This window comes from Gossypium hirsutum, chromosome D13 (assembly GCF_007990345.1).
Source record: "Gossypium hirsutum isolate 1008001.06 chromosome D13, Gossypium_hirsutum_v2.1, whole genome shotgun sequence".
NCBI lineage: Eukaryota > Viridiplantae > Streptophyta > Magnoliopsida > Malvales > Malvaceae > Gossypium > Gossypium hirsutum.
Window position 1 is genome coordinate 38,191,759 of NC_053449.1, and position 12,817 is coordinate 38,204,575.

Consider the following 12,817-nt stretch of genomic DNA (forward strand, 5'->3'; position numbering starts at 1 on the left):
TAGGTTTTCAAAAAATAGGAATATATTGGAAAAGCATATCTGAATCTTGATAAAGAATATATGGAAAGTTATATATAAGAGTTTCACTTCATGACTACATATTGTAAAGCACAAGAAAGTGAAAGAAATCGATGCAAATCCTAATTTCACAACTCATCAGTGCGTTCATCAACATTTGCTGAACTTCCACCACTTTTTTCATAAACTTGTTTTATGATTGGATTACAATCTGCCTCCACTTCCTTAAGCTTCTCATCGAAATCTTCCTTCTCTCCATTTTGATTATCATCTAACCATTCAAGTGCTTCTCTCAAGGTGTTCTCAATCTTCTCTTTCTCATCAGAATCAATCTTGTCTGCAAGCTTGTCCTTGTCATCAATGCTACTCCTCATGTTGTATATGTATGTCTCAAGCTTGTTCCTGGAATCTATCTTTTCCCTCACTTTCTTGTCCTCTTCCGCGAATTCCTCCGCTTCCTTCACCATCCTTTCGATCTCTTCCTGGCTGAGACGCCCCTTGTCGTTGGTTATGGTGATCGATTGCGCTTGCTTTGCTGCTTTGTCCTCTGCTGTCACATGGAGGATGCCATTGGCATCAACCTCAAAGGTCACTTCTATTTGGGGAACCCCCCTGCAATGGTTTAGTAGTAGGAACAATTTGTTAATATGGGAACCTGAAAAAAAAAATGCAATGGTCATATTAGGAATATGAAACTCACCTTGGAGCAGGTGGAATACCAGTTAGATCAAACCTTCCGAGTTCTCGACAATCTTTTGTCAAGCTTCTTTCTCCTTCATAAACCTGGAATTTTGTAAATGCAACTAGCTTCAGTTTTCACTTATCAAATCATTCTTCAAAACACAAGATGCGTTCGCCATTGCCCTTGATTGGTTTACCTTGATGGAAACTGTGGATTGCTGGTCTTCATATGTGGTGAAAACCTGAGATTTCTTAGTTGGGATAACAGTGTTCCTTGGGATCAACTTAGTCATCACACCACCTACTGTTTCAACGCCGAGGCTCAAGGGAGCAACATCAAGAAGAAGAATGTCTGCAAAATCAACCAAAAAAAATAAAACAGAGAGAGGAAATCTTGTTAAGATTTCGAAGCCAAGACAATTTCATGCAAAATCAATGAAAACGTAGCAATACCCTTGGTTTCTTCGCCGCCTTCACCGCTTAAAATTCCACCCTGAACCGCAGCACCGTAGGCTACCGCCTCGTCGGGATTGATACCCTTGTTGGGCTCTTTGCCATCAAATAAGTCCTTCAACAATTGTTGAACTTTCGGAATTCGAGTGCTGCCTCCAACAAGCACAATTTCATTAATATCAAACTTCTTCAAATTTGCATCCTCCAAAGCCTTCTTCACCGGTCCTAGAGTTTTCTTAAACAAGTCCATGTTCAACTCCTCGAATCTTGCCCTTGTTAGTGGCTCAGAAAAATCAACCCCATCAAACAATGACTCAACCTCAACTCTAACTTGATGTTGACTGCTCAATGCTCTCTTTGCTCTTTCACATTCCCGACGAAGCTTCCCTAAAGCCTTGTTATCCTTGCTGATATCTTTGTTATATTTCTTCTTGATCAACTTGATGAAATAATCCATTACTCTATGATCAAAATCTTCCCCTCCCAAATGGGTGTCTCCACTTGTTGAAAGAACTTCAAAAACTCCATTATCGATAGTTAAAATACTAACATCAAATGTACCACCGCCAAGATCATAAACCAAAATGTTCTTCTCTCCTCCTTTCTTGTCCAATCCATACGCAATGGCTGCCGCAGTAGGCTCATTGATGATCCGAGCCACATTTAGCCCCGCAATGGTGCCCGCATCTTTAGTAGCCTGCCTTTGTGCATCGTTGAAATATGCTACAAAAAATCAAAACCCAGAATTCATTAAACCATTTTCATGTAAATAAATGGTTCTAAAATGCATATAATAAAAGATCAAATGAACAGGGAGATTTTAATCATACCAGGAACAGTAATAACAGCATCCTTAATCTTCTTTCCCAAGTAAGCTTCAGCTGTTTCCTTCATTTTTGTCAAAACCATAGCACTGATTTCCTCCGCGCTGAAAACTTTAGTCTCACCTTTAACCTTGACTTGAATATATGGCTTCCCATCTTTATTGACCACCTTGTAAGGCAAGAACTTTACATCTCTTTGAACCTCTGGGTCGTTGAATCTGGCATAAAAGCCAAACACCCAAAGTTCAATTCATCTCCACAAAAAATGGAGAAACTTGAAATAATAATCAAACTACTTTAACCTTGTTTTTATTACTTACTTTCTTCCAATGAGACGTTTAACATCAAAGATGGTGCGTTCTGCATTGAGAGCCGCTTGATTCTTGGCGGCCTCTCCAATCAAACGCTCTGAATCAGTGAATGCAACCCATGAGGGGGTGATTCTATTCCCTTGATCATTGGCTATAATCTCAACGTGACCATTCTTGTAAACTCCCACACATGAATACGTTGTGCCCAGGTCGATTCCAATCACCGCTCCTACCTTGGAATCATTTGATGCTACTGCAATTCCTAATAAGAATTCTGCTTGACAACAGAAACAAAGGAAGTTAGGAAAACAGAGCAACTCCATTGAAAAGGAATTTTTAGCTAAGCAAAGAGAAGAAAGTCTTTCTATATACCAGAGATAAAGAGAAATAAAACCCAAAGCGCCTTGTTTTTTGCCGCCATTGCTGCTTTTGATTCTCTGCAATTTAGTGGGAAAATCGACCTTTTTAAACTTTTAAACTCTGGTTTTTGTGTTCAGTGAAGGAAGGTGTTGAAAGGGTAGTATATTTATATAAGAGGGAGCGTGTTCCGTGCTAGACTGTTCGAGTCACCTTTTCAAATCGATGCATTTTCAGTTGGCGATCTCGCAAGGTAACACATCTTATGTCCAATTGAAACCTGACACGTTTAAATGTAGAATTTCACCGTCCTCTCGGGAATGTTCATGAATGAAATGGCGGTCAAAAGTTAAAATGCTATTACTAATAACAGATATTAATATAAGAATATTTTGTCTTTTCATATTGAATTGATACACTGTTTTATAGTTTCTGCATTTTTTTTTGTCTTATTTTCGCTGCTTAAGCTTTAAGTACTTAACCCTGAACTCAATATTCAATTTAGTACTTAACTTTTTTTTATTAATTAAGTATCTATAGCTTTTTAATTTGGTACCTAATTTTGTATCTAAAGTACACTATAATTCTCAATTTGGTATCTAAAGTATGCCTCCATTATATATTTTTTAATCCATTTAAAACAAACATGCCACATGGTGCTTTTTCATTGGCCAAAGATGTTTAACAAAAATTTTTTCTAACATCCATTACACAGTAGGCCAAAAATAGAGGAAATTGACACTTTAAGTATCAAATTGGGACAAAAAAAAAGGTTTAGGTACCAAAATAAGAAAATCGGTATACTTTAGGGGATAAATCATGAATTAATTCCTTTTTTACTAGAGTACACATATCAAATATTTATTGGCCTCCATGATATTATTTAATTTAAGTACCAAATTTAACATTGAAAGCCAACTAAAATGAACATTAAAGTTAAATATAGGTACCAAATGGCATATTAACCCTTTTATGTTTTTATAAAATATTACTATAGTGAAATTATTGGTTTTTATTTCTCAAGTTATCTACTGGAGCAAGTCCAATAACTAATTCTCAACATTCTGTAGGCCTAGTAGCTATAGTGAGATTGGAACCTAAACCACATTATTGGTAAAACTTCAACTTAACCATTTCGATCAAAGTCTCATTTAATTTCAATATAATTTTTTATAAAATTCAATATTAACTTAAATCACAAATTGGTGCCTAAATTGTTTTTTTTACAAGTTGGCATTTTAGTTAGTCCAACCATTAAACCGTTAAGTTTTATTTTATAAAAGGTTTAACCTGTAAATCGATACCTAAACCATGCTATTTTTCTCATTTTGGTACTTAAACATTTTTTTGTATTAAGTTGTACCTAAATCCCAAGTAGACCTGTCCATGGGCCGGGCGGCCCGGCCCGGCCCGACGGCCCGCCCGAAATATGGGAGGGTTCGGGTAAAAATATAGGCCCGAAATATGGGCTTGGGTAAAAAAACGAGGCCCGTTTAAAAAATAGGCCGGGCTCGGGCTCAACTTTTTTAGCCTGGGCTCGGCCCAAATATAATAAATATATATTTTTATTTTTTAATTTTAAAATACTTTAAAAATATTTTTATTTTTTTATTTTTAAAATTTTTTTTGTGTTTATTAAAAATCGGGCCAGGCCGGGCTGGGCTCGGGCTTACTCTTTTTTTTCCGGGCCGGTCCTGGGCAAAATTTTAGGCCCATATTTCGGGCCTAAGAGTCGGGCCGAAAATTTTTTCTGGGCCCGGCCCGAACCCGGCCCGGCCCGACCCATGGACACCTCTAATCCCAAGTTGATACATCTATTAGATTAGTCAAATTATTAAGTCTATTAAAGAAGATAACCAATTAAAAATTGTCTTATGGCAAAAAAAAAAGAAAAAAAGAAAAAAAGAAGAAGACAAAAAGTTTTATTTTTTTTATATATTAATTTTTTTCTTTCTTCTTCCTTTCATCTTGGGCTTTTTTTTACAAGTGTGAGCAGCTTGAGTTTCATGTTTTTTATCAAGGTTTTCAGAATCAGACTAATAGTTGAACAAATCAGGCCATCAGTTTCCAAATTAATTAATAATCCGGTTCGATCAAAGAAATTAATTAAAAATTCAAAAGATTAAAAAATAAAAAATAGAGAAAACTAGTTCAAATAGTTTTTTCAGCTTAGTTCAACTATTCTATATTGGTTCATAGGTCAATTTGCAGGATTTTGGTTTCGTTGGACCTTCATTTATACCTCAGTGCCTTGTTTCTCACCTTCTGTGAATTAAGTTTGATCATAGGTGTAATACCCAATTTTTCCTCGGGGCCAATTAAATAAATAAGCACCAAAATAATAAAACAGTCCAGTTTTTTTTTACAAACCCAAACTTAAAGCCCAAATTCACTACCCAATTACAGTAGCCCAAATGCCTAAACCCTAGCCCACTAGTCCAAAACAAAACAGCAACATCAGCCTTCTGCCTCTGCGCCGCAGCTGAACCCAGGCCCCCGCGCGTGCTGCGCCTCCGCGTGCGTGCGCCCCCTCCAAGCTTGTACCTGCACAACAAAGATGGCAACAAACAGAAAAGGCAAGAAAAATAGCAAGAAAATCAGAAAATCAACAAGCAAATAACGCATTAGATTTTTCTTACCTTGTTTCCATTATCTGCTATAAAAAGTAGATTTAATTTTGTAAAAGAGGACGAAAAAAATCAGTGGGAAAAATACGAAAGAAATCAAAAATTATTGAAAGAAGGTGATTTTTTCATTTTCTTTTCCTTTTCCTTTTCTTTTTCTTTTTTATTCTATTAATTGCATATATATATATAAAAGAAATAATAAAGAGACGAGAGGTTTACTTGGTGGTCGAACCTTGGTTCACTCCGTCGCAATCGGAGGTGGGCGAGGATCGGAGGCCTTGGAATGGCCTGGCTGCTGGCGGCGGCTTAGGAAATTTATTTTTGAAAACCCTAGCAGAGAAGGCTAGGGTTAATTTGTGTTTTTTTTTTTGAAAAAATGACAGAAACTGATTTTTTTTTAAAAAAATTGATTTTATAACAAGTATGAAACGACGCCGTTTAGGACGTCGTTTAGGGCCTGTTTCAGTAGCCCCAAAACGGCGCCGTATAAGGCCATACCCGCATGCCGACACGATCCAGTCCTAGGTAGGAGTGTTCATTCGGTTAACCGACCCGAAATAACATTAACCGAATTAACTGACCTTTCAAAATTTTTAACCATTAACCGAACCGAAATTTTTTCGGTTAATTCGGTCGATTAACCGAATTAACCAAAAATTATATATTTTTTATTTTTTAGTTAAAAATTAACCGAATTAACCGAATTACCCGAACTAACCGAATTAACCGAATTAATCGGATTACCCGAATTAACCGAATTAACCGAATTGAATCACTACATAATTAAATTATTTTTAGACTTTTAGACTTTAGTTTTAGGATTTTATTTTTATTTATTAAATTATTTGTAATTTTTATGATTGGGTTGGGTTGGGTAATTGGGTTTGGTTGAATACTTGGGTTTGGATTGAGTTTAGGTGAATAATGAGCCTATTTATATATTATAATTTTATTTATTAATTTTTTCGGTTAAACCGAAAAAATTGGGTTAACCGACCGGTTTCGAACCGAATTAACCGTTAACCGAAAAATTAAAAAATAATTAACCGACCTCCGACCGAAAAAATTCGGTTAACCGACCGATTAACCGAATTCGGTCGGTTAACCGAATTTTTCAGTTTTACCCGAATTTTGCACACCCCTAGTCCTAGGATACGCGCATTTCTTAATGGATGGGCTAATTGCACTTTTAGCCCTTCCGCTTTTCTATTGCTTTATAATCAAGTTCTTTTTATTTTTTAATTTTGCCCTAAAATTTTGTTCTGGTTTCATTTGAGTCTCGTGTAAAGTGCTGCGTTTTGGAGGGTAGGGATATTTTCCCCTTTAGTCCCTCCTTATTATTCACGCACTCATTTCAGTCCCTTTTTTTATTATTTTGTGGATTTGCCCCCAAATTTCTGTTTTAAGTTCAAATTAGCCATTTTTATCATTTTTGCTATTAAATTGATTAATTTTAATAGTATTACCATTATTTTTACTATTATTATTATTATTTTTAATATTACTATTACTATTATTGTATTTATTTTTATTACTTACTTTATTATTATTATTATTATTATCATTATTATAATTAATATTAATATTATTATTGTTATTATTACTATTACTATTACTATTACTATTACTTTTATTATTACTAATATTATTATTTTTATTTTTACCACAATTATTATTATTATTTTTAAATTGTTTTACCTAATATTCACTCATTTATTTATCTGTTGGTTCACTATTAAATTTTTAATTTTTTTTAGTTTTCATTTATTTACTTACTCATATTTTTAATTAGTTTTTTTATTTTTTATTTTATTATTCATCTTATTTTGTTTTTATTTTATTATTCCTTTTTTATTATTGGTTTATTTTATTTCAACTTTTACACTTATTATCATCATTTCATTATTTATTTATTTACATATTTATATATACATACTTTCAAATTTCAACTATTCATTATTATTATTAACTTTATTATTATTGTCATCATCATTATTTTGCTGCACACATTAGCATTGTAATTCATTTTACATTTTACTATAAAATCGTGTTATATTAACCTTTGTCCGATATATTTTATATTAAGTAATTTTGTAGCTCAAAATTCGAGAAATCGTACCCTAACTTATTGAGTTTTGATTTTTCTCGACGAGTCTAAAGAACCAATCATTTTTAAAATTAAAGCATAAAAAAATTCAAGCCAAAGCTTATCTTGTGAATTCGAAATGTTATGTCCTAACTCACTGGATACAACATTTTATTTTCTCGAGATGAGGTTTTTAATAAAAACAAATTCATGTGTTGTCATCGGAACATCAAAGAATCACAACCTAACTTACGGGTTTCAATTTCTTCATTGAGGCAAGATGACCAAAATTTTTAGTTTTCAAAATAATAAATTTCAATAATTAAAAAAAAAAGAATCGCTTTTTTTTTCGACATTCGACCTTAGGACATTAAATGAGTAATTAGGTACCAATTTTGGGCGTTACGAGGGTACTAACCCTTCCTCGTATGTAACTGACTCCCGAACTCATTTTTCTGAAACTCGTAGACCAAAAGCGTTGTCAAGGTGATCCAATCACACCTCAATAAAAGATCGGTGGTGACTTCAATTTTCGTTTTTTAAGTCGACTCAATTTTTGTTTTCAAAAAGTAGTTTCCACAGCTTGGCGACTTCGCTGGGGAAGATTTTAAGAGAGTCAAGCCACAAATAGATTAATTTTTGTCCAATGGTCGAAAAATCAAAATTTGTTTTAAAACTCATAATATCCCATTTGCATTCAATATCATTTTCATTATAGTGTCCTTGCTTGGTTGGTTCAAGTTCGTTAGCATATTTGTATTTCGCATTACATGAGTTGGACGATTTTTCCCCTTTAAGTGGGAGTGAGAAACTATTCCTTCGTGAGGTTTTCACTGCCGTATAGGATAGTGGATCGCTTTCGAGATACATCTGTACCTATGCCTTTGAGAGATTTTCGTCTCCGTATAGTCATAGGAAAATGTATTTCCCTGAACTGAACTCGATCTGCATGAGCCTATAATGGGTGAAGATCGATGAATTGGCTGGTTCAGGTACCTTTGCCCTAAAAGCCAACTTCATGTAGTGAACCTTAGGAACTCACCCTAGGTAGAACCACACTGAACCATATAGATACCCGAATAAGTGTTTTGTTATTGCTTGATTGTATTGGATTCTATGTTTATACATGATACTGACTTTTTGTATTTTACTTTGATTGCATGGCATGACATTTCATTATAAAAGGTGTTGGTTCATATTCAGTTGCTAGATAGAAAGCTTATCATGGAAAAAGGGTTTCTTAATAAGGTAGAGGATAATGCGATTGTCTGAACTATAGGACTTTACCCGTATTAGAGTGACTCAAAACAGTTTGCAAGAGTTGAAGGAAATTTGGAATCAGTGGAACGATGAGGTTAGACAGCTATTCTACTCTAATTATGGAGATTTGCCTTACCTGCTTGATATGAAGGTAGACAATCACCTATTTCGAGCCATTGCCTAGTTTTGGAATCCTGCTTATAGTTTCTTTACATTTGGGAAGGTCGATTTGGTGCCTACAATAGAAGAATATATGGCTTTACTTTGGTGTTCGAAGTTTCAAGTAGAAAGAGCCAACTCGAGAGTTGTAAATGTGCTAGCCTTTTTGAAGAAGCTGATGAACATAACAGGGATGAGCCACCAGTGAGTTGCAGTCCGGATCAAGTAGAAGGGGGATAGTAAGTGCATTCCCTGGAAGAGTTTGAAGGATCTAATTCTAGCACACCCAAATACGAATAAGAGGGTGTATGTCGTTTCTTTGAGTATATACGACTTAGTTGTCTTCCCTAAAACTTTGGGGTATGTTGATGAAGTAGTCACTAATTTATTCGATCGGTTTGATAAGAGGGTTACACCAGTTCCGGTAATTTTGACAGAAACCTTCAGGTCGCTGAAAGCATGCCAGAAAGTGGGTGAGGGTAGATTCATCGGATGTGCGCAGCTCCTACTCGCATGGTTTTACAGTCACTTTTGGAAGGTTGATAGGGTTTCGTATCGGGTCTTCTTTGAAAATTATTCACCACTAAAAGAGATAATAGCTACACCGAGGAGGGATGGCATTTTGGAGGAGAAATGTATGGCAATTTTTCAGAATCTTCAGGAAGAGGACATCGAGTGGAGAGCCCCTTGGTTGCTTCTGATGAGATCTTGTATCGGTTTGGTAATTTTGATTGGGTTCCTCTGCTTGGAATTTGGGGAGCTGTTGGTTATGCCCCATTGCTAGTGCTCAGGCAGTATAGGTTAAGGCAATTTATACCCACAACCCATGGAATAGCTGAGTGTAAATTCTCATATAAGGGTGATGGTAACAAAAAGAAAATTTGAGAGATGTCCAATGCATGGAACCAGACTCGCTGGATGAAGAGATTGGTTGTGGGTCCAATGACAACTCCTGAGTATAATGAATGGTAGGTTAGGAGGATTAATGATAATACACCCAAGCCAAGTTAGGGAAACAATCAGTCAATAGAAGAACATTTACGGGTTGTTCCTTCTAAGCTAGAAATCATAAAACAAAATTTTGAAAAAAGAAATGCAGAATTAGAAAAGAAAATAGAACAAAAGGAAGAAGAAAAGATAAACTTGAGATTAGACATGGATGTTCAAAAACTCGAGATTGAGAAACTAAGAAAAGGGAAAAATAAAGCTGAGGAGGACTTAGAGAGCTTGAAGACAGATTATAAGAAACTGCGTTTGTCAATGAGAACTACCGGGTTGGGGAAAACTTCAGAATACGTGAAGAGATTCGAGAAGAAAAGAACAAAGCCGATAGATGGGAAAGGAAATTCCAAGAGGTTCATACACGAAATGAGGCTTTAGAGAAGAGTTTGTCAGAGAACCAAAAAGAAAAAGGTGAACTAAAGGACAGAGTGGCTGAGTTGGAAAGATCTCTTCATCAGTATCGAAATCAAAACTCTGCAATAGAGTTGAGAGCAAGCTTAAGCAGGATTGAAGAAATGAGAAAAAGAATAGTAGAGTTAGAAATGACATTACAAAATTGTGAGATCTGGATCGAGTACTTGGAAGCAAACGAAGATCGTAATAATGAGCAGCTTCACTACTTTCAGAATCAAGTTAGAAACAAGGATCACATTATGGGAGAAGCCGTGGTTCAAATTCGAGAGATAGCTGATCACTTGCAGACTTTGGCAGTGCAGGTCGATACGCTAAGTGTGAAGTATGAATTGGTATCAGATAGGGGACAAGAGTTAGCCTCATTACTTAGGAAGATTAGAGTTCTGAGTATTAGGGCAAAGCCTTATTTGTAGCACCATTTTATGTAAAGAAATTTATTTTCTAGTAAAGTTTCCTAAATAGATTTGAATTAGAATTGACGCCTTTTTTGCATTCATTTCATGCATTGCATTGTATCATATGCATTAAAGACTATTTAACGATCCTAATCGATTAAAATTATTCCTCAGTTAATCTAAAAACCAACCAACCAAATACCGTTACGGTACTCGAGCAAAAACCAAAGACATGGACCAAAGATTGGAAAGACTTGAACAGTTTCAAAAGGAGATGCAAGACCAACTTCAGTTACAAATGTAAGAGCAGCTAGGTAAGATTCAGTAAGATATGATGGACAAAGTGCTGAAGTCTCAAAGAAACATGATGACTCAGTTGACTCAACTGTTAGCTGGAGGAAATGATAAAGGAAAGATCTCTATGGAAAATACTGAAGAAGGAGACAATGAGGGACCACTTTATCCTCCAGGATTTACTCCTCCACATGTACAGACCCAAGTTGAGGTATACCCATGCAAATCCTCTATCACAATTAGGCCTCAGCAGTTTCAGGCTGGTGTTTTAATACAAATGAACTTCCAAGTCGGATCAGGCTTTAACCCCAGAGACAACCTTGTTTATCCTGCTATCCCTGATTTTGATGAAATGACTGGAAAAGAAAAAAAAAGATGAATTGCCAAAACAATTAGAGGAAAAGTGTAAATGGCTCGAAGAAAAATTTAGGGCGATAGAAAGTACTGAAAACTACCATGGGATTAACGCTAAAGATTTGAGCTTGGTCCTAGATTTGGTGCTCCCTTACAAGTTCAAAATGCCAGAAGTTGAGAAGTACAATGAGACTAGTTGCCCTGAAGCTCAGATCACCATGTTTTGTAGGCGGATGACTAGATATATTAACAACGACCAACTGCCAATACATTGCTTCCAAGATAGCCTCATAGGGGCTGCATCTAAATAGTACAATCAATTGAGCCGTATTAGGATTAGTTCATGGAGAGATTTAGCACAAGCATTCATAAAGCAGTACAGTCACATAACAGACATGGTTCCTGATAGAATCACTCTACAAAATATGGAAAAGAAGTCGAGTGAAAGTTTTAGGCAATACACACAAAGGTAGAGGGAGGTTACCGTCCAAGTTCAGCCATCTCTTTTGGAAAGGGAAATGACAATGCTATTTGTTAACACACTGAAAATCCCATTTATCACACATATGTTAGGAAGTGCCACAAAAAGCTTTTCTGACATAGGCATGAATGGTGAAATGATTGAAAACACCATAAGGAGTGGGAAGATTGATGCTTGAGAAAATAGCAAAAGGTCAACCTCGAAGAAAAAAGAAAATGAGGTGAAAAACACGAGTACATATAGCAAGGGTTATTCAAAATCGATTACGGTGAATCAGCCAAGAAAGGTGGTTGCTAACCAATAAGGTTCATCAAGACAAAGATCCGACACAAGGCAAAACACGGTGAAGCTTCAATTTACGCCAATTCCAATGTCGTATACGGAGCTGTATCAAAGTTTATTCGATGCACTCGTTGTTTCCTCTTTCTACTTAAAACCTCTACAACCTTCATACCCTAAATGGTATAACGCGAATGCACAATGTGATCATCATGCGAGAATTAAGGGGCATTCTATAGAAAATTATACTGTTTTTAAAAAGCTGGTTGAAAAGCTCATCAGTATGCGCATTGTCAAATTGGATGATTCATCCAGTGTAGAGAATCCATTATCTAATCACAGTGATAATGGAGTAAACATGATGAGCGAAAATATGGTTAGAAGAATTAAGGTAGATGTCGCAGAAGTGAAAATTCTTTTAAAATGGGTCTAGAAGAAGATGGTAGAAAGGGGGTTGATTGTTTTGAATTCAGAAGGGAGCTGTGGAAATGTGAGAAACTACTGTGAGTTCCATCACAAGGAAAGGCATAGAATCTAAAAGTGTATAAAATTCAGAACCTTGGTTCAAGGCATGATGAATGATAAGGAAGTGGAGTTCTACGAAAAAGTCAAGGAAGAAGGAAGCATATGCGCGTCGGAATCAATAATAAAGGTTCTGAAAGTAAATCATCCTGTAGTCATCATCTTGCGACCAAAGAATAATGAAGCGAGAGTACCGGTAATGCCAAATATCATAATTCAAAAACCTGCAACTTTCTCTTACAAGGATAGCAGGAAAGTCCTGTGGAACTATGAGTGCAACACAACCATCCTTAGAAGGGA

General features: G+C 35.7%; 1 protein-coding gene across 1 annotated transcript; it reads right to left on the reverse strand.

Annotated features, from left to right (window-relative positions):
* Positions 1 to 26: 26 nt before the first annotated feature.
* LOC107918964 (luminal-binding protein 5) lies at positions 27 to 2,796 on the reverse strand. The gene is made up of 7 exons (XM_016848523.2): positions 2,660 to 2,796; positions 2,297 to 2,561; positions 1,983 to 2,194; positions 1,153 to 1,875; positions 897 to 1,051; positions 719 to 801; positions 27 to 630 (listed from the first exon to the last, which is right to left on the reverse strand). Exons 1-7 carry the CDS (start codon positions 2,706 to 2,708, stop codon positions 147 to 149), a joined length of 1,971 nt encoding a protein of 656 aa, XP_016704012.2. The 5' UTR covers positions 2,709 to 2,796; the 3' UTR covers positions 27 to 146.
* Between the last annotated feature and the right edge of the window lie 10,021 nt (positions 2,797 to 12,817).

What these genes read in the sequence shown, in the direction of transcription:
- LOC107918964 (XM_016848523.2), bottom strand. Translation starts at nt 2,708, where the DNA reads ATGGCGGCAAAAAACAAGGCGCTTTGGGTTTTATTTCTCTTTATCTCT. An exon ending in TGCTGTTATTACTGTTCCTG is followed by an intron (nt 1,876 to 1,982) that starts GTATGATTAAAA and finishes GATTTTTTGTAG; the next exon opens with CATATTTCAACGATGCACAA. An exon ending in GGTATTCCACCTGCTCCAAG is followed by an intron (nt 631 to 718) that starts GTGAGTTTCATA and finishes AAACCATTGCAG; the next exon opens with GGGGGTTCCCCAAATAGAAG.